This window comes from Anser cygnoides, chromosome 1 (genome assembly GCF_040182565.1).
Source record: "Anser cygnoides isolate HZ-2024a breed goose chromosome 1, Taihu_goose_T2T_genome, whole genome shotgun sequence".
NCBI lineage: Eukaryota > Metazoa > Chordata > Aves > Anseriformes > Anatidae > Anser > Anser cygnoides.
Window position 1 is genome coordinate 200,306,527 of NC_089873.1, and position 20,127 is coordinate 200,326,653.

Sequence of the window (20,127 nt, forward strand, 5' to 3'; positions counted from 1 at the left end):
CTTAAGCTGTACATCAAGGAGACAAGGAAACGTAATAAATCTGAGAGCCATTTTAATGAATCAAAGGGAGAGACGAGGGTGTCTCTGGCTGTGTGGTTTTCAGAACAATTATGGGATTGAGTCATGCTCCAGATTTGTTGGACCCACTGATGTGGACTACTAGAGAAGAAGGCACAGTGTGTGGAGCTGCTATTGCCATGAATTAGTTAGTGTTGGTTAACAGGGCACAGGCAGGGGTACAGGAATGCATGAGTAGCATGGGGAAGACATGGGAGATCCACAGAGCTCCATCGAGGAGAGCGAGTTTTAGATTGGATATGATTTTAACATTGGGGTTGGAGTGAAGGAGACAAGGGCACCATTTTCAAAAGGGATTAGGGCACCCGTCCCTTATTATTTACAGGTTTTTCAGATAACTGTGTTGGGTTGTGTGACGGGGAGGAGGGGGAGGGAAGGGAATGCCTGATGAGCTGTACCATGCAAGGGCAGGTTGTGACAAAGATTGCAGTGGGAAATGCTTTCTTAGAATTGATTCAGCACGTGGTCCTGCCTCACGATGCACCCTTTGACCAGGGTAGAAGCATGACTCCTCCGCTCCGGCACCCGATGCCCCAGCTACATTCAGTCAAGGAGTCACAGACCTTGACCAAACATTCCCACGAGACCCCTGTGAGCAGGGAGACAGAGCCAGGTTGTGCCGGGATGCTGGGCAGCGTGACCGACCTTAGCTTTGGGGAGCGCTGTGCCCACAGTGTGAGACATAAGGCCTGTGTGTGAGACATGAGAGCCTGGGTGCTGTGCAGCAGCAAAGCCAGGGAGTTCCAGGCATGGGATATTTGTAACATCTGGCACATTCATCTATCTTATACCAGATGTATGCGCTACACGCACACACGGAGCTAGAAAGGCCCTTACTTAACAGACACGCAGTTTAAATACAATGGATGCAAACACTATCTCCCTTTCACACTTGAAGGACTGAGCCAAAAATTTTACTTCCTCTCACTTAATCTTGTTTTACGTGGTACATAAAATTATCCCCTTTCCTCTGTATACACTGGAGTTTTGACAGCCTCTAAACACCTAAGAAAGAGGGGCTATATATTTTACACTTCTTTTGTGTTATAATCCAAAGTTAGAACCAAGTACAATTTCAGAACATACTGGAGGATGTCTGCTCATCCGTTACTTGGGATGTATCTTTCATGCCCTTGCTTCAAGAAACGTTCTTGTTATTCTTTAAGGATTTAAGGATTTACTTCAGCTGTGTCAGTGACATGTCTTTAGAGATGAATACAGATCATTTTATTATTTATCCTTCATATTAATGTTCTTCTACTGTTTCCTGTGCTCAAATCACAAAATGATGGTGCATAGAAAAACAACTGATGATACTTGTAAAATAATGGTAATAAAAGGGGTGTGGCAAGCAAAAGTAGGCTAACATACTGAAATGTGCTTATTTTGTATCAGTTATAAAACAGTCTTGTGAATTGCCCTTAATTGGTTTTGGTTATGTCAGGGCCTTTAGTTAATTCTCCATCACTTTTAAGAGCCCTGAGGTAACTCACTTCACAGACAGAAAATTCTGACTGACTCTGAAAACGTGGTATTGTTGAGCAAAAAGACTCGCTGGGCAGACTGGTAGTTTCTTTCAGCAGCAGGAGAGATCCAGGAGGTGATTAGCTTTGTTCTCATTTACAAAGCACCAGTGGGAATTTCTAAAGGGCTTCACAGGCCCTGGGGATAAGGCCAAGAACAAAACAGGGCAGTGAAAAGCAAATAGAGCACTTCATCAATAAACTACTTAGGGATGCCACATCAATGGCAAATTAGGAAGAAAAGAAGGCACTCTAATACTTCCACATAGCAAAGGGGGCTTATATATTGTTTTTATTCCTACTTGACTTTTTTTAAACAACTGCACCACTACCAAACTACCTTGGGCAGTGGGAGTAGAGGTAATAGCAACTCACCAGAAGGCTATCAGTCTGATAAGACTTGAAAGGGAGCCCTGCACAGCTCCACACTACTTCTACAACACCGGCCTCTCCAAGGGGTTACCACTTTGAGGAGCTCAGTCCTGAAAGAGGCTGGGAAGGGACTGCAGGAGGGGGAAAAGGTTTCCAGGAGCTATGTGACTGCTTCCCACAGATGCACGTCTACTGCTGCTACAGCACCCCCTGCCAGCTCCTCGCCAACAAAACGCAGCGGCGGCTCTGGAAGACCCAGCCTGCTTGCCCAAACGCAGGTGGGGATGGAAAGACGAAGCAAAAAAGAGTGGGGGGAGACAGTATCGCATTTGCCATTAACAAATGGCACTTCTGAAAGGTTTCCTGCCTCAAACTAGGGGGAAAAAATCAACATCTGAAAAATTTTTACAGCAAGAACAAAATCAGCGCAGGTCTATTAATCATTGTGATAATGTTAAAGCATTTTGTTTTGATTTTAACCCTGCAATAAAACACTCATAATTGATTTTAATTAATTTTAAAAACAGAAATCTCACTTCTAAACAGAAAACAGTTTGCATTTTATAAAAGTTTACAGGAGCTCTGTTTTTTATGCTAAAAAGAAAGGCTAGACAAACTCATTTGCCAATTTATAAACTTTTTTTAGAACACTAAGTAAAAAAAAATACAGTGAAAAATTGCTTTAACAAAGCTGTGCTTTCAAGTTCAAACCAGCTTGAAAACCATCCCACATCCAGCTTGCTCAACAGCAGCCGAAAGACACTGCAGGAAAAGCGAGGGAGGAAATTTCACAGCAGCTTAATGCTGTCTCAGGCGGGGCTGCTTCAACATCCTGCTCGTCTTCGCCGGCGTGCGAGTGACTCAAAGTGCTCTGGAGTTATACCCCAGTGACAGGAACAGAACGGGAAACAGGCGGAGATGTATCATCTAACTCGCTCTTCGGAGAGCAAAGTGATGTTTGAGTAACCATTTTACAGCCACAGAGCATTCAGGCTGTTTGTGTTTCGAGTGGGGACGTCCATCTGGGGTGATGTGCATGGCATTGGGTGTTCGCTTTACCAACAGGCAGCACAGACGTGCGGGGTTTAGCGGAAACCCACCTGCCTACTAACAGGTCCCCAGTGTTTTAGTTTCTTGTCTGCCTTGTAAGATTTTTGTCAAAACAGCTGTGCGTTCAGCACCCTCGCTGTGCGTGAGGGAAGCGTCGGCTGCAATTCCCTAGTCTTTGTAAATAATGCTAAGAGCTCTTCTCTCGCTCGCCAGATTGCTTCAAGGAACTGAACGTTGCCCTTCCTGCAGAACTACCTGCATTTCGATAGCGATCTTTGACGGTAAAGAAACGGGCACAAACCATGACATTTGTACACATGCTGTCAGCCCAATAACTTCTTGCTCCGCACGTGCACAGCGGATCCATGCCGGCACCCCGTGGAACCGCGTAATTTGGGCCTGGCGTAGCGCACAGCACCGACCCCATCGTCTTCAGATGGGATCCTTGAGCAGATAGGGGTGATTAAGCGTTATATAAGGGCGATTAAGGATTTGGGGAGCACAATTATGTTTTAGGATGTGAACAGAACTTGGCGTAACTGGGGGCCTGTGCCTCCTGCAAGCTAGCGTAACAGAAATAATGCCACAGACAGAGCCTCCTCGCCTCTAGGAATGACTTTGGTGTCCAGATGCACAGGGTGAATGCACAGGGGAGAGGAAGGGGGAACAGTGACCGGATTCGGCCAGGCTACCGAGGGAGGCTCCTCGCCCATTCTGACCCACCCAGCCGAGACCCCACCGCTCCCTCCCTTCTCTCCCCCATCCCCACCCTTCTTCCCCCGCTGCCACACCCCACCCCCCTCGCCACCCCCAGCCACGAGCCGATCCCCCGGGTGGAGGAAGGCTGCGGTGCTGGGGGCCGAGCCGGGCCCAGCCGCCCCGCCTCAGCCCGCCCTTCCCCGCGCAGCACGACGGGCCGACATGGCCGCTTCCTGCGCCCTGGGCTGACAGCCGCCCGCCCCGGGGCCGCCCCGCCGCCCGGCATGGAGGAGAGCTCCAGCTGCGAGAGCCTCGGCGCCGGGCGGCCGGCGGCCGTGGTGAGGCCGCCCAGCGGCGATTCCCTCTCCAGGTAACCGGCAGGGTCTTCCCCCAAACCCGCCCGGGGCCGTAGCGGGGCGGCGGGGTGTGGGATGGGGGGAGAGGGTGCTCGGCGGCATGCGGGGCAGCCGAGGTGGGGTTTTTGAGGCGTTTTGGTAGAGATGGAGGTGCCCCCGCCGTCAGCGTTAAGGGAAATGCTCTCTAATTAAAGCTGCGTTTCTTCGGTGGGTTTGGGGAATGAGCAGTAAAGGTGGGGGGGTGGCTGGGAAGGCAGGAGGGATGCCAGGAGCATCCCGGGGTGCTGGACCTCGAGGTGTGCTCGCTGCGTGCCGGACTACCCGAGCTGGGCCTTGTTCTGTATCTTCAGTAATAAGTCTGCTGGGATATGCCGAACGCTTGTAGCTTTGTCCCCTCCCAGCTTTAATTTGCAGTCTTAATGGCCTTTTAATTCTCTGTGGGTAATTTCCGAGGTCCTTAAGTCACACAAACTGGAAAGCAGCATCCCATGCCTCGCACAGGTTATCAGGGAGGAAATGAGAAGTATGCAAAATAATCATCTACTATAGCATCTATATACTGTATTTATACCCATAAAAATCTGTTTTCTCTGTTGGTATTACGTGAGTTTGGGATTGAATACACAAGAATTACATTGGTCTAAAGTTCACGACTCGTGCAAATGCTTGATAATTACATTTCAGGTGAAATTCATTGTAGAAGTTGAGGGGAGACCTCATCAATGTGTATAAATATCTGAGGGGAGGGTGTCAAGAGGACGGAGCCGGTCTCTTTCCAGTTGTGCCCAGCAACAGGACGAGAGGCAACAGGCACAACCTGAAGCCCAGGAGGTTCTGGCTCAATATGAGGGGGCACTTCTTTACTGTGAGGGTGACAGAGCAATGGCACAGGGTGCCCAGAGAGGTTGTGGAGTCTCCTTCTCTGGAGATATCCCAAACCCGCCTGGATGCCATCCTGCACGACGTGCTCTAGGTGATCCTGCTCGGCAGGGGGCTGGACTGGGGGATCTCCAGAGGTCCCTTCCAACCTCGGCCATTCTGCCACTCTGCAACTCAAAAGCATGTCTTGCTGTAGGGTGTAGGATCACGAGGCAGGAGAGGGATGGGACCTTGGAGTGCCTCAGCCCTCTGTCCCAGCAGGGACAGCACTGGGGGCAAATCAGGCTGCTTGGGGCTTTTATCCAGCCTGGTCTTGGAAACCTGGGAGGACAGAGACCGCACAATCTCTCTGGGCAGTGTATCTCCTGAATACCATCCATGTAGGCACTGTGGGTGCTCGTGGGTTCCTCCAAAGTCTCCTCTGCTCCAGGCTGGACAAGCCCAGCTCCCCCAGCCTCTCCTCAAAGGGCAGGTACTCCAGCCCCTCACTCCCAGCGGCCTCTCCCAAGCTCCCTCTGGTTCATCAGTGTCTTTTCTGTAACGGGGGGCTAAAAACTGCTTCTAAAAACCAGAAGCAATCCAGTTAGTGCAAGTAGAGGGGATGATCCTTTCCCTGGATCTCCTGGCTCTGCCCCTGTTCCTACAGCCCATGGTGGGGTTGGCCTCTCTACCAGGTCACCCCACAGACCCACACTCAGCTTTATTGCCCCCCAGGAAGGCACAACCCAGTTTTCACCTGGGATTCTTCCTTCTTGAGTCCTTCGTGACTCCTCATCCTCATTTTTCCCTCATTCATCAGATTGTTCTGTTCTCCCTAACAGTTTCTTTGTGCAGTTTACCTGTGCCCTGCCAGATGCCTAGAGGCCTCTTTTCACCTTTTCCTCACGTCCCCAGTATACATTTTTTTTTTTTCCCCTCTGCATCAGCTTGGGCAACTTGGACCCATCTGAAGGTCAGTCACTGTAAGAGACCCTGGGGCCTGAGGCCATGGGAGGAAAGCTTTTCTTGGAAGAGCCTCTCTCAGCAGCATGCCCTGCACAGATGGAATCACTGGGAAATTGGGATGGTAAATCTGTCTCTCCTGAGCATGCACAAGACACTCCTCCAAGCTTTGAAAGGGCCTACACTTGAACAGATTTCTTGGGGTATTAAAAAGCTTATCCAAAAACTTTCAGAATTTCAGGTCTCTGCTCCAATGTCTAACTTGTAGGAGAAAGCTAGCCAAGTTTTTGATGTGTTCCAAACAACATTTCTTTTTCTTTAGCTGGGTATCAGAAATACATCTTTTTCATTTGCTGTTATTAATTGAAAAGAGCACGTCTTGAGTATTCTGTGAAGTGGTTAGTTGGAATGGTTAAGATTAGAGCAAAATTACTAAGTAAATGTAGTAGTAAAGTGAAGTAGAAGTAAAATGAAGTTCTTGTAATGACAGACACCTGGGGACCTTCAGAATGTTTATTACCAGCTCCGCTTACAAATCTAGTGATACTTGTACACAAATAATCAGTTTTCATATGAACTGGACTATGATCCCTTGCTCATTTATTTTTTTTTAAGATTTTTTTCGTTAAATCTGCAGTGCAATCTGATTTTATGCACCAAAACAATCTATCTGAAGCTAATACATTGAAACATATTTGTACGCACATACTTATTTTCATCTCTTTGTTATTGTGTTTATTTGTTTGTTGTTTTTTTTTCTAAAGTTCATGTTGGGGTTGATGTCAGGAACACAATGAATTGTGAGGGTGTTGTCACCAGTTTTTGTAATCTCTTAAAAGTAATGACAACAACAAATGGGTAGAAAGGCACTCATCCCAGATTCACAGTTAACTGACAATGTGAAGAGTGAGAGTTGTGTTTGACTGAACTGTTTTATGCAAGATTCCTAATACTCGGAAAGGTGCTGGTATCAAATATATCCAGCAATACATTCTTTGGATTCTTTTCAGCTCCAGCTCAGAAGCTAAGTGAGTTTCATATTTCTAGAGATATTTACGATCTAACACCTCAGCAAGGCACGTCTGATAGAGTTTACTCACACGTAAAGTTGCTCACATAAATAAATGCCTTAGAAAAACATATATTAGTATGTTCATTTATCTTTCAATAGTGAAAATGGGGTATTATAATAATGGTATTTGACAGCAAAAGTTGCTTTGACATTTAAATAGACCCAAGTAATATGCAGTACCAGTGCTCCTTGGGTAAGATATGAGAATGACCAAATAAATGTTATCTACTTTCCGTCCCAACTATAGATATTTGAAAAAGTGTGTGAGGCTCACAGTATAGCTGTTTGTGCATTGTAGAAAATCCCCAGCTCCGGGTGGAAATACTGAATTGGTTTCAAATGAGCAGGTCACAGGTAATTAACCCAACTGCCCTCATAATTGTGCTGATGCAGCTATTAAGCTTCTGAAGCCTGAGCTGTCTCACCTCATGCTAGCTTTGGGTGGCAAAGCGCTGGGTTCCGCAGCTCCCCGTGGTTTCCAAAGGACAATATTTGGGATGGGCTTTCCCCCTGGATCCTGTTCTTGTAGAAGACAGGTGAGCATGAGCCAACTGCTCCTACAGAGCTGCAGTGGTTGGGAACTAGCAGCTTGCAAGGAGCATTTGTGTGCCGATTCAGGCCAGGAACAACCCATGGGACAGAAAGGAGCAAGGTAAAACACTGATCCTAATGTTGTCTTTGATAAACTACAGCATGACTACGTGCAGAAGAGCAAGCTTTACTCAGTGGTTTGGACTTCTTTTGGACTTATCTTTAAAATGGCCTGGGGATGCTGGGTGAGTGAGAAATACCTTTCACCTGTGGTAGGTAACCAGAGTTCTTTGGAAAGACCTCTCTTGAAATGAATTTTTAGCTACAGTTGTGGTTTTGCTTTTTAATTTGAAGCTGCACATGGGCCCTCTGACCTTTGGAATTCAAAGTAACAGCCAGCAAAATTCTGCCGTGACCTTTCCTTTTGTGAAAGAAAAGCCAGATATAGCCGCGTATGACTTTAACAAAGTACATGACTGTAAGGAAAAGGTGACGTCAAACTTCAGATATCTAATTTACTTTTCATTAACGGGGATTAGGTGTTTTGTTTGTGCAGCGTGTGACTATGTGCTTTAGTCTCCGAATGAACGTATCTCCTTGTGTTTCCATAAAATGTTCCCTGAAAAGCATATTACAGCCCAGTCTGAACAACGGTCAAGGAAAACAGCTGAGAGTCTTCCTTTTAGATCCGCTGAAGGTAAATTTGTACTGCCTGTGCAAACGTGTGGAGGTGACTGTACTGGAAGGAAACTGCTGCAGGAGATGTCAGTGATATTTCAACCTCGGTATGAAACGAGAGAAAGAGATAAGGCAGTGGGCAGATGTTTCCTGCCAGTGTGAGTGTAGCAGTGTTTGATGTTACCACTTTCTGGTTGCTTGTTGCCACCTCTCTGCTGGTGATTATCATCCGCTGAGGTCTGCAGCTACAGTGGATCCCGCGCACTGCACTAATGCTGCTGCATATGAAAATAATCACGCTCCTTGTCCTTATGTTTGCAGGGATAACGCTGAAAACATAAGCTCTGTGTAAATCAGTGCAGCAAGGCCTGCTGAAGCAATAGCTCCATGAGGTATGAACTCCCCCGTTCATCTCAAATAAGGTCCTGTCAATACCTGGTCTGATTTAAGGCTATGTTGAAGGAATTCTTTCCCCGCAGATGAGAGTGATGCTGGAAGGAGCTGGGTCTGTAAGCTGTTGGCTGAGGAGGGCTCGCTAGCACCACATTGCTACCAGATGTGTGAGATTTGCTGATTGAGTTGTTTTGTGATGAGTCATTGAAGTTCGAGTTTGAAAAGGAAGGTTTTTGCCAGTTCTGGTGTTCGGTGAAATGTGAGTAGCTGTCTTTTGCTTCCTGGAGTTCGAGAGCGTTTCTTGCATTTGATTTCTTATATGTACAAAGCAGGATTTCTTGAGAGTTATTGCCACTGAAGACAAGTACGTTGCTGGCTGAGTGTTGATAATGAACCGATTTTCTGTATCTGAGAAACTTAGCACTATGCCTCGAACCAATTAGCAGCTCCAGGCAGGCTCATTATCATTAATTTTAATAAGTGAGTGATAATTTATAACACTTGCAACTAAGGTCTGTTCTGAGATAGGTTCTTCAAGTACTGTATATTGTGAAGATAAAGAACACTTTTACCTGCATGACTTGTAAAATCGTAGCATCACAGAATGGTTTGGGTGGGAAGGGACATTAAGGACCACCCAGCTCCACCCCCCTGCCATGGGCAGGGACACCTCCCACCAGCCCAGGTTGCCCAAAGCCCCATCCAGCCTGGCCTTGAGCACCTCCAGGGATGGGGCATCCAAAACTTAAATGGGAATCTGTTGTTAGAATTTGAGGATTTGGGGCAGAAAATCATGAAAATAAGGATCTAAAGTCTGTTAAAATGGCTATTTTTTGCAATGCACTTGGGAAGAGAAACTACTACCTCTGAAGAACATGGGAATTGTTCTTAGTAGCAGTTTTTGGCACCTGTGTTTCAGCTCCTGCCTCTCTTGGCACGCGAGACCTTCACCCTTAGTTTTCCTGTCGGGCACATGCAAATTCCTTTGTCCAGGCTCTAAACGCTCAGTAAAAGTGCACGCATTTGTTTTTTAAGTACGTTTCCATTTGAGAGTACAAAATACAACTGACAGTCACCAGTTTCTTGTATCGTAATTAACGTTATATCCCTGTTTAGGGGCCTCACAGGGATTTGGGGTGTCATAGCTCTAGCCGCTGTATAAACAGAGAAAGAAGCCATTTCTGTGTTGAAAAGCCAGGGACCAGCTATTGAAACATGCTTAAGCCAGCACTACTCTATTTTTACTAATGCCTGGCGGGTAACTTCACGAAGCTGTTGGACGTGCAGCAGAGTGCTGAGGCTCCTTGCTGAGATACTGGGCGAAGAGTGAGAAAGTCTGAGGATGAGATGAAAAACTGCTGTGGAGAGATGAGGCAAGGGCTGACAGCTGGTGAGGAGTAAAGCTAGGCGCGGAACACGGCTCTCCTGGGTCCTGTCAGGCGCTGCCTTTTCTGAAGAGAGATGGTGCTGTTATGTTGACTAACAGCCTGTTTGCTAGACAGTTTTAAGTCGTACGCACGGCTCCTTAACCACAGGCTGTTTACAGCAGCGACACCATCGCAGAACCCCAATGTTGAGACTTCAGCTGACCTGGTGATGCCAAATCACACAACCCCTACCCGTTAGGTGATTGTCCGCCTGCTGTAGCTTAAGTTACAGGTTCACACTGATCTTGAACTGTTCTATTTCTGATATTTTAATGGCCACTTTTCCTTCCTTTCCTAATTCTTTTATCGCTCCTGTACAAAGGCAAGAACTGCATTTGAGAAGGTCGTAACACCTCTTGAATGGCTCAGCAGAGTCAATAGTCTTCAAGTGCTTTTTCATGAGTGTTTGTTTTCCTGATGACCTGCTTTGCTGTTACTGTTTTTTCCTGCTGAAGGTATCAGGTGATGTAAAAAGAGACCCGATCCGTACCCCAAACAGCTTGTGTTACCAGAAGGAGAGGGGAAAAAAACAGCAAGCATACGTTAGGAATGTGTCAGAAGCCTTCCAGAGGTCACACTGATAAGGTGCTATATACAAGGTGTAGTCGTAAAAGGGGACGGGAGAAAAGTGATCTTGTCACTTGTCCACGGGAAGCCCATTCCAGCGGAACGAAGAGGGTGACGGGAAGGTAATGAAGTGCTTCGTTTGTAGAGGTGATCGGGATAACCCAGCGATGGGAGAGTGCGGAAGAGATGTTTTCACAGTAATTACCCCAAGTCTTTGTTTTTAACTGAAAAACATCTGGCTGTTTTATAACCCCAGTAACTGGGAGCTAATTGAAGAAAAATCCCGTGAAAGACAACAACAGAAAATCAGTGGAACTTTTCAAAAACAAACACTTTTTTTCCTTTTCCTACCATCTGTGGCTTCTTTTGCCAGACAATGTTCTCACTCAGTAATTTTCCAGTGATTTCAAAGTAGTTCTGTTCCTTGCTTCTCTTTTGCCTGTCTGCTCCGTAAATTCTTTTCCATTGTTTTCTAAGCCCTGATGCATTTGATGAAGGGAAAGCGTTAGCAGTTTTCTCATCCATAACCCCTGCAAAGTGATATTTCTAGTCATTTTGCTCCCACTTGACAGATCTAGTCTTTCTGTAGTCTCCTGGCTGTGGCTCCAGTATCACTGATGTTAGATCACCTGAAGGTTTGCATTTGATTTGGATCAGGTGTGGGTGTGTGATAATGTTTCTGCTGTTAGTTAGAGAACACAAGTTGATGGTGTTTTTTTTCTTTATTCTGGGAAGACAGGCGGCACCTGGTTAGAGTAAAACAACAGTTTTATCTAGATTAATTTACTGTGATACAAAGAGCCTATGTGCCAGCACAAAGTGTTGCACTCAAAATTTTGTTGATGGGCAAAAAGGCAACGCAGCTGTATATAGCCAGGAATTTATTGTTAGGGTAACTGAAATCCTGAAAGTCAAATCATTATTTGTCCAGATTAAATTGTTACAGAAAAAGAATAATAATGCAGTTAAAACTGTCATACATGCAGCTGATAGTTTCTGCCCATTTTCCTGGAGTTAGGCTCACCCCTTTCTTGCTCCTTTGGTTTTTAGGGTGAAGGTTTTATCCTGGTGGTGGTGGTTCTTGCAGAGAGTTGTCAGCATAATGGTGGGAGGAATGAAGTTCATGGTGGTTTCTTCTCTCCTTACTGCAGGATCCACCTGGGATCATTTCAATATATTTGATAATACAGCTTTACACCTTTACACCTTTCTTCCTTCATCAGTCTGCAGTTCCATGTTGCATCTGTTTTTTACTATATCTGGTTGCTTTTACAGATGCTAGATACTCTTTCTTTGTTCTCTGTTACCCCTGAAACCAGTTTTGTCCAGGTCTGCGTTTCTTCAACTGACCGTTGGTGAGTTGTTTATAGCCATGAGGTCTCCATGCCAAGCCCTTATCACCCTCTGCTTGTGCTCCTCTGTGCCACGTCCTGCATCCTCACTTCTCCAGGCCCCTGCTGTCATGCTGGGCTATTGTATTTCTCTATACAACATCCTTGTGTTAGTTGTAAGTATCTCTTTCCATGTAGAATAACTGCTTAGTACTGCTGTCCGTACAAAACTGTGGTTGCACCATACACAGATAACAAAAACAAATTAGATACAGACACCTGGCCAAAGAGAGAAATTGCTGTCACAACTAAACCATGTACAACAAAGCTGCAGGCAGGGCAAGCCTCAGTCCTGAGCCCTTGAAAACTCACTGCAAAGCTTACAGGCTGTTACAAGGGGATGGGAATACTTTATTACAGGGCTAAATGCTTAAAACGTTAACCCAACTGTATTTTTGAACAAAAATTTAACTGGTGGAGTGAGTATATGTCTTACATTTATTGGTGTATCTTATACTACTTGGTGTTCCGTGAGCAAATTGGTTTTGTAGTTGTTTGTTTGTTGTTTTTTTTTTTCTTTCCTGGCACAAAAGACACTGATACCTGAATTACTGAACTCCTGAACCACAGCCTCATTCGTACCTCCTGCCTCTCCTGAGAGTGAAGCATCCCTGCTACTTTTATCGCTCTGTTAGGAAATTCCGTCGTTGATTTCAGGTGGTACCACTGCTGTGAGATGGTGGCCTCCTCAAAGGGAAAGGCTGTGCAGGTAGGTGGCAGGACCAACCTCAGCAGCTGTTCCAGCCGACTGCACTGAGCTGTTCGTGTGTGTAACTGGAGGGGCTGTCCTGCTGCTGTGGAGAGCAGGTGCTGGAGGTAGTGGGGAGCGACTGCAGCCTGTGCTACCAGAGAGGCACTGCTGAAGGGACTGATGACTAAACCAAGCTCTACTTGACTCAGAGCAGAGCTTGGTTTAACCAGCAGTTGGGATACCTCTAACGAAGACAAAACGATCAGCGTCTCACTTGTAAGCGGAACACCTCTGGCAAAGAGATGGAAAATGGGGGATCTTCTGCTTCCATTTTACCCAGGTCGGCTTTCAGAGTAGGCTTCTCTTGAAAATCCGGGCTAAATCCTTCAGTCTAGGAATCGTCATCCCATTTCTACACTGAAAACGACCCCCCGCACCCTTGACAAAGTTTTTCCCAAGCCTTTTTGCTCGAAGGTGAAGGATGCTACCGGAATGGTCACTGAATGCCAGGGTGAGAGGAAGAATGGGATGGGGCTGTTTGTGGATGTGCTCAGGGCTTGTGCCCTTCACTTGCAGAAACTGCTGGGGTACGGCTCCTGGTGGCCACTGCTGCTTCTAGCACCACGGGGCTGATAAGTCTCCTTTTTTATTTCTTCTAATAACTTCTAATTAATTAATAACTTTCTTCTAATGACTTCTTGTTCTGGACTCCACCTTGTGCTTCCGCCTTGCATAAAGAACAATACAGGCATCCTGGATGAGATTTGCCTGCAGACCTCTCTGATGCACATCTCTGCTAGTCTCTGGGTGTCTTTTTGTAGACAATGGGGAGGACTGAGTCATCTCGGTTTCTCCCCAGTGAATGTATGAGAGCCTGCAGCGACGACTTCAGATGCAAACACCTCCACCCCCTCCTCATCTTGCGTCAGGGACAAAAAGTGTATTGAGTTTGGCTTGGTCTCCACTCCAAAAAAGGAAGGAGCTATTTCTTAACACTTTATTCCTCTTTTTCACATGGTAGCTAAATCTCTTGGCAACTGAGAGGAGAGCAGAGATTTGTAGCCTGGTTTCCTAAGTCACGTTTCTGCGTGTATGGGTGTACATCTGTCCACTTCGACCACCAGTAGTTTTTGTCACCTTTGAACAACTTTAACCGTGCTTGACAGAGGAGTAAAAGTAATAACTTAGGACAAGTTTTGCATTTAAACAGATGGAGATGTGAAGGGCGTCCACGTCAGCTTTTCTGTTAAGGAAAACACTTGTTCCCTCTTCAACATAAGGGAATACCTAGATGAGAAAGATGTCATGAATGTGTGCAGGTTCTCTTGGACAAGACTTCTCTCGAGTTGGAGAAGTATGTAATCTGTCTCTCATTTTTGCGTTTCCTTCTTTTCTTGTGCCTTCTCTGATGTCCACAAAAGGCTGTGCTCAATTGGAAACAAAACCATATACAAACTTCTCTGCCACATGGCACTCATCTTGTGGAAACCAGGGTAGGACCCAGCTCAGGTTGCCGTATCTCCATGCGAGGCAGGTATCTAAAACCTCCCTACCCTCAGCAGCATCAATACACTCCACAGGTAATTCAGCTGAGCAAAGATGGCTGTCCACGCTGACAGAGCAGAATTGTGTTCTCGACTCCACTGACGGGATTTCCATCGACTGAGTGGGAGCATGGAAACTGCTGGTATGTGCCAGGAGGAGCTGAGCCTGGCCAGACCTCGTTGTTCCTCCTCCTTATTGAGTTACGTAGATCTCTGCATGCACTGATTGCTTCTTGAGGCAAGCAGAAGTGTCGGGAGGAAGTGGCTGTGGCTAGCGGGTGATGGTGGGAGATAAGCTCACATTCAGATGCACGGGAACTGGTACGTACAGAAAATCTTCAGCTGAGCTCATAAACTTTGTACGTCTCATGTCAACGTAAGGTGTAAGACCTTTGTTTTCAGCGTGTACCCAACCTACAACTGGCCAGTGAGGTGAGTGCGCAGAGCCCTTTGGCAATTTTGGGCCGTAACAGGAGTCAGTGGCTGCTGAGCACTTTGGAAACTGGGCTTTGTATTTAGATAATAAATGAGATTATGTTCTTGGAAAAACGTGGACCCAGGTGTGAGTGGCGAACCTGGGGACTTTGAAGAACCTCAGTCTTCAGAGTTGTTGAGCAACCTCTATCTTCCATCAGCTTAAGGAGAGCCCAACGTTTATGAAAACCTCCTGTATTGTCTTGGTTTGAACTTCTGGAAATCACCAAATTATCAAACACTTGGTAGTATTTTAGCCTTGTAACTCCTCTGGGGACCACCTTTGTGGAGGGACTGCGCTGTCAACAGAGCATTGTTGTTTCAAATCCTTTTTTTGAGCTGACTGTGGAAGAGCACACAGCTGCACGGTGTCTGTGAAAGCGTATCAAGGTGTTACACCGCCTCAGTTTTGCTAGGTGATACGTGACTCTGCAGACTGGCTGTATTTATATATTCTTTCCTCCTTCATTTGATTATTCCCAGTATGGAGCAGCTCCTGTCTTTGATGAGTAAATTGCTGGTATTTTTAATTCCTGTGGGTGTTTGGTTTATTGGGGTGAGGGGGTTGCGTGGTACGTGTTTGAAAGAAAATCAGAACATTTAACAATACGGGTTACTTTCTTACTCAGGTGTTTTTTAAACAGGGAAATAGAAAAGAATCTAAGGAAAAACTGAAAGAGCACATGAACTGGGGGAAGTACACGTACATCTGGATACACCATACGTAACTGGGTCTTAGCATGTAGCTAGAAACAAGAATTACCAGCATACAAGTAGTAAAAGAGAAGTTGTTATACCTGTCTATTTATCCAGATTTCCTTCCTGTCCTAGGATAAGTACCTCCTAGGTTAGGTAGTATTTTGATTTCTTTTCTTGATCAAATTAATAGGTTAATTTAAAACAGAGAACAAAAAACCCCAAGGTTTTTAAAACAAGCAAACAAAGAATTTATTTTTGTATATAATGTTTTGTTATATGAGATCATGTGCTGCTCTCTGTTTTTCTGTTTCTCCTTGCTCTCAAACTGTAGAGTTATTGCAACTCAGCGTGGCACTGTCAAATTTGCATCAAAAACCTAATCATTTTTTTTCTTGCATGTTTTAGTCTGGCTTCATGTACTTTAAAGGAACGAGGTGGAAGCTTGCATAGTAAATACTGTAAACAGCAAACGTGGTTTTGAACAACATTTATGATTTCCATAATGACTTTTGTCTGTATTCAAAGTACCCAAGGAGGAAGTTGGCTGTTGCCAGCCCTCTGTCTCCTGGCAGGGGTGGCCAAGGTGGTAAATCCGAGGTTGTTCTGCTGGAGGAGATGACAACACCACCCAGGTCTCCTACTTCTCTGCACGAAATGTCTTGAGCCCAGGAAATGGCCTCTTGCCCAGGTAGAGCTAAGAGACGCGGAAGGTTTCGTAACACCAGCAAATGCTTGGATTTGGATTCCCAAAGGTCTGCCCTGGAGATTGGAAACCCCAAAGTTTTTAAGCACAGCCCCAGACGTGCAGAAACACCTGCAGAAAGCGTGTCAAACCTCTCTGACGTGAGTGGTAGGGCAGAGCCAGAGCAGCTGGCCTGGCTTTCCACTCATCTTGCCTGGAGGTGGGTCGCTGGCCCAGCTGTTAACGCTGCAAGTGAAGTCGCTCACAGTAATGGTGGTTGCTGCAAAGCAAATGCATTTCCATTAGGAACTGGAATCAGACCAAAGCGTTGGATTATCAGCCTGCTTTCAATAGGTAATAACTAATTTTGGACTCCGAGAAGCTGGTGAAACAGGTAAAACGTCAGTTCCAGTCTAAGAACTCCTTGAAAAAACACATTTTTCTGGCTTTCTGTTTCCTTCCTCGTAGCTGATATCCCATACCAGCCCGGAGCTTGTCAGAAAGCTAATGCCCCTTTTGTTCCTCGTGTGAATACAGATCGTTTCGTAATTATCTTCCACGTGCTGATCAGGACATATTGGTTCAGGCCTCTCATCGCTGCTGTTCTTCCTCTTTTTTTACCTTCTGGGTCGTTTGACTCATGAAAGCATGATGCTTGGGGCTGCTTGCCGTTATTAATTACGTGCCCCGTATTGGTTTGTCTTTGGGTGTTGGCTTTCTATTCTTGGAATCCTGCAAATACTTCAGACAATCGGCCTATTGTTTAGCAAGTGCGCTACGCACACTGTAGGCCTTTTGTGAATTTCTGGTAAGAAAAAAAAAATAGAAGAATGACTAATGGAGCATGAACAGTGCTTGTGACACTGTAGTCCATTGTGTAACTGTTGAGAGCAGCATTTGCATTCCTAGAAAAGCGTGTTCACGGTCAAAATATAGGACGTTCCCTCTGTGGCTCATGGGAAAACGTGTACTCTATATTCAGCTCGGGATGCTGCTTAAAAGGAGCAACTCTCACAAAATGACATTTTCTTCCCCTGGAACGTGAAGTCGGGCTGAGACCCGGGTTTGCTTGGCAACAGAAGCGAATCCTTTCCATTCAGGCAAGTGGCACGGGGGCTATTTTAGACCCGTCACGCACATGCGCGACGGTTTGTTTGCTGAAACGGCTCCTTCTTGTGTTGCGAGCTCTGCGGTCGGCAGCCCTGGTGAATGGCGAGGGCACGTTATTTTATTATATAAACTGGATGCCGGATGGAGCCTGGCGCTCGGTTCTCTTCTTCCCTTCGAGAGCGTGTTTGCGTGTGGCTTTCTGCCGCCTCTGAGCCTGTGGCAGGTCGAGCAGGGCTTGGAGAGGGATATTGAAATGTTTATAAAAACTGTGGGTTCCTAAATGTAGCAGTGGTGTGGCCTGCATGGGGGGGAAACGAGGGGCCTGTGTGTCCAGGGGGCGTGAGGGTGCATCTTACACGTGCTGTAGGTGGTTTCTGTTGGTACCTAAGTGCCATTTTATATCCCCCTGTGAAGATTTAAGATCGGGTCCCTGCTCGCTGGCCATGCTGCTCCTTCGTAAGCTCCTCGGGAGAGAGGCTGCCAGTTGTTGTGGGCACATACAGTGCCGGGCACAGCAGGATTCCCATCCTGGGACAGACGGGGGGGTGAGGGCTCTAAAACTTAATTTGTACAGCTGCAGAGCTCAGCACGGCCCCGTGGCGGAGCAGGTGCCCGCGCACAACACCCGGCTCCTGCTGCAAGGCCTCGCTTCAGACAGACACCGGCTGTGCTCTCCTGGAGGAGGGTACGTGTGGAGGGGACTTCCCATACAAACATAGGTACCTATAAGGACTGCGGGGACCTCCTCGCCTTCCTCAGCCCCCCAGGGAGCTGCTGGAAGCGGGAGAGCCTGATCCCTCGGCAGCTGGGTTTCCCAGGCAGTTCCAGCTAGGACAAAGCGATATTCACGGGGAACAAGCGCTGGTTTGTCTCCCGCTGCTCTGATAGGACCCAAAAGGTTTTTTGGTATTTCTCCTCCCTTCTGTGAAGGAAACGGGAGCCTTAAAAGTATCGAAGAGGGAGAGTTGTCGGCTTGAATGTGGGAAGCGAGCAGGGAGTGCTCAGTACCTCTGCGTAATTATGCTCTTAAGAAAAGTGCCCAAGTGCTGCAGGTGCTCCTATTCCTGGCCCTGCTGTCAGTTTGAACCTGCTGGATCCTGTTCCCTTGGCATCCGAAGCTTCGAAATGAAATTGTATTTGCCACCAGTCAACATTAATTTGCTGCTTCCACCTTGATTAATTTTTAGGAATGTGCATAATGAGAAACTTTCACAAAAACAGGAAGGAAGGAAATGGAAGTTTGCGCTCTGCAGCGCTTCTCTCATTTATGGCCTTTGCAGCTCAGACTGTATCGCAGTGGTGCGTCCTGTCACCTGTTTTCCATGTCGTTCCTGTGACTATTGAAACAAAACACACAGGTGGATAGAGAAGAAATGGTGTGAGCAGCCGATGCCAATTAGCATCTGAGTAATTGGCACACCTTTGCAGGCAAAGAAGCAGCTGCTTGTAGTGGCAAGGAAGGAATATTCTTAAAGAAAGCATTGGAAAGATGACTTGATCATCTGTGGCTGCATTTGGTTTGTGTTATTTATCGGAGGGAGCCAGGTTAGTATTTTCAGGTGTTGGTTGAAAAAAAAAAAACAAACAAACATAAAATTGTCCTAAAGCCATATGCATATGCTGTAAATAAAAATGGCTTATTTTCCAGAGGTATATTTCCCTCGTGTCTCTGCAGGTTTTCTGAGAGTTCAGCGTGTTAAAATCACACGTATTTTCAAAGTCTGTAAAAATAAACAGCGAGTAGTTTTTCAGAGAGTTGGTACCCAGTCCCTTTCTGCCCAGGACTGTTACTTATCTTCAGGAAAGTGTATATTTTATATATATATATATATATATATATATAATGTTTTTGCCAAACAGAAAGAGGCAAGCCTCCGAAGATGCATTCTTGGAAATGGTGACTCTCAGCGTTTGCAAGGAGGGGTGGTTCACCTGGATCATCTCCCACAGTTATGCCATGACTTTTGTCTAATTTTCAGCCAGAAGTTGCTGTGAAGTTTTATGTCGTAGGTGAAATCGGTTGCCATGACTTTCTTCTCATATCACGCGACCGAAGAGAAGAGGCTGTGGAGCGTGCTTTGTCCTTCGGCCTGGCTTTCACCAAAAGCTCTTCCCAGAGATCTCCTAGGACCTGAATTCACGGGGCTGCTCCTGGACCCTCATGCGGTCAAACTGCCACCTTCAGAAGTTGTGTTTGTGCTTTCTCCTTCCGTGGAAAACTGTTGCTTATACGCTCTAGGAAAGCAGTAGTCTCATACTCAGACTCGTTAAATAACAGTGAGCAAAGCAAATAGCATTGAGTTTATGTTCCGTGTCCTTTGCCTTTTCATACACCACGTTATTTGAATTGAAACAAGGGTCGGAGGGTGGAGGTTGCCTCGGATGCCTCTGGCAGGTGTTGTTTGATGGCAGTTTTTGAAGCGACCGAAGACTTTACCACTGCTTTCCCCTCCACCTTCACAGCGTAACAGGACAAGTTAGCGTGCCTCGGACACTTGTTTGCAGTTTCTGTACATCGTTGTTGACAGTTCAAGCTAAGCGTGCTGGCGTTCCTTCAGTTCTGCTGCAGTCAGCAATACCTTTCAACTGCCTGGACAAGAATCACCAGAGGGCATCTGTCTGGGTTTGAGTTACGTTTGAAAACCACCTGGCGCGTTGCGGGATAGTCCTTAATAATAACAATGAGCACTTTATCAAGAGTTGAGCCATTATGCTTGGTTTCCATTGTACTTCTCGCATTAATTGTGTACGTGTATTCCGTATAGCCCAGGGGTTAATGCTGCATGCAGGTACTGTATGAGGCCGTTGTGCTGGCAGATCTCATTTGGGCTCATTTATCATTCAAAATCTGGCCGTAAAAATGCATTTAAATAATAATAATAATTACCAAGATGAAAGACATATATCAGTGTTAATGGCATCCTAAACCCGTTTTCGGCTTCTGCCTGGGGAGAGAGGAAGGAGGAAAG

At 46.2% G+C, this 20,127-nt stretch overlaps 1 protein-coding gene across 6 annotated transcripts in view; it reads left to right on the forward strand.

Annotated features, from left to right (window-relative positions):
* Positions 1-3,904: 3,904 nt before the first annotated feature.
* Positions 3,905-20,127, forward strand: part of MTMR2 (myotubularin related protein 2) — a 61,668-nt gene continuing 45,445 nt past the window's right edge. For 2 of the 6 annotated variants that reach the window (XR_010828414.1, XM_013178093.3), the window contains exon 1: positions 3,908-4,092. Coding sequence is in view for 2 of the 6 variants with exons in the window: in XM_013178093.3 (XP_013033547.2) it covers positions 4,007-4,092 (86 nt within the window). In the remaining 4 variants the exon portion in view is untranslated. Of the gene's footprint in view, positions 4,093-16,781; positions 17,149-20,127 lie in introns of those variants that run through there. The other 4 variants (XM_066989859.1, XM_066989857.1, XM_066989858.1 and 1 more) reach the window with 4 other exon arrangements.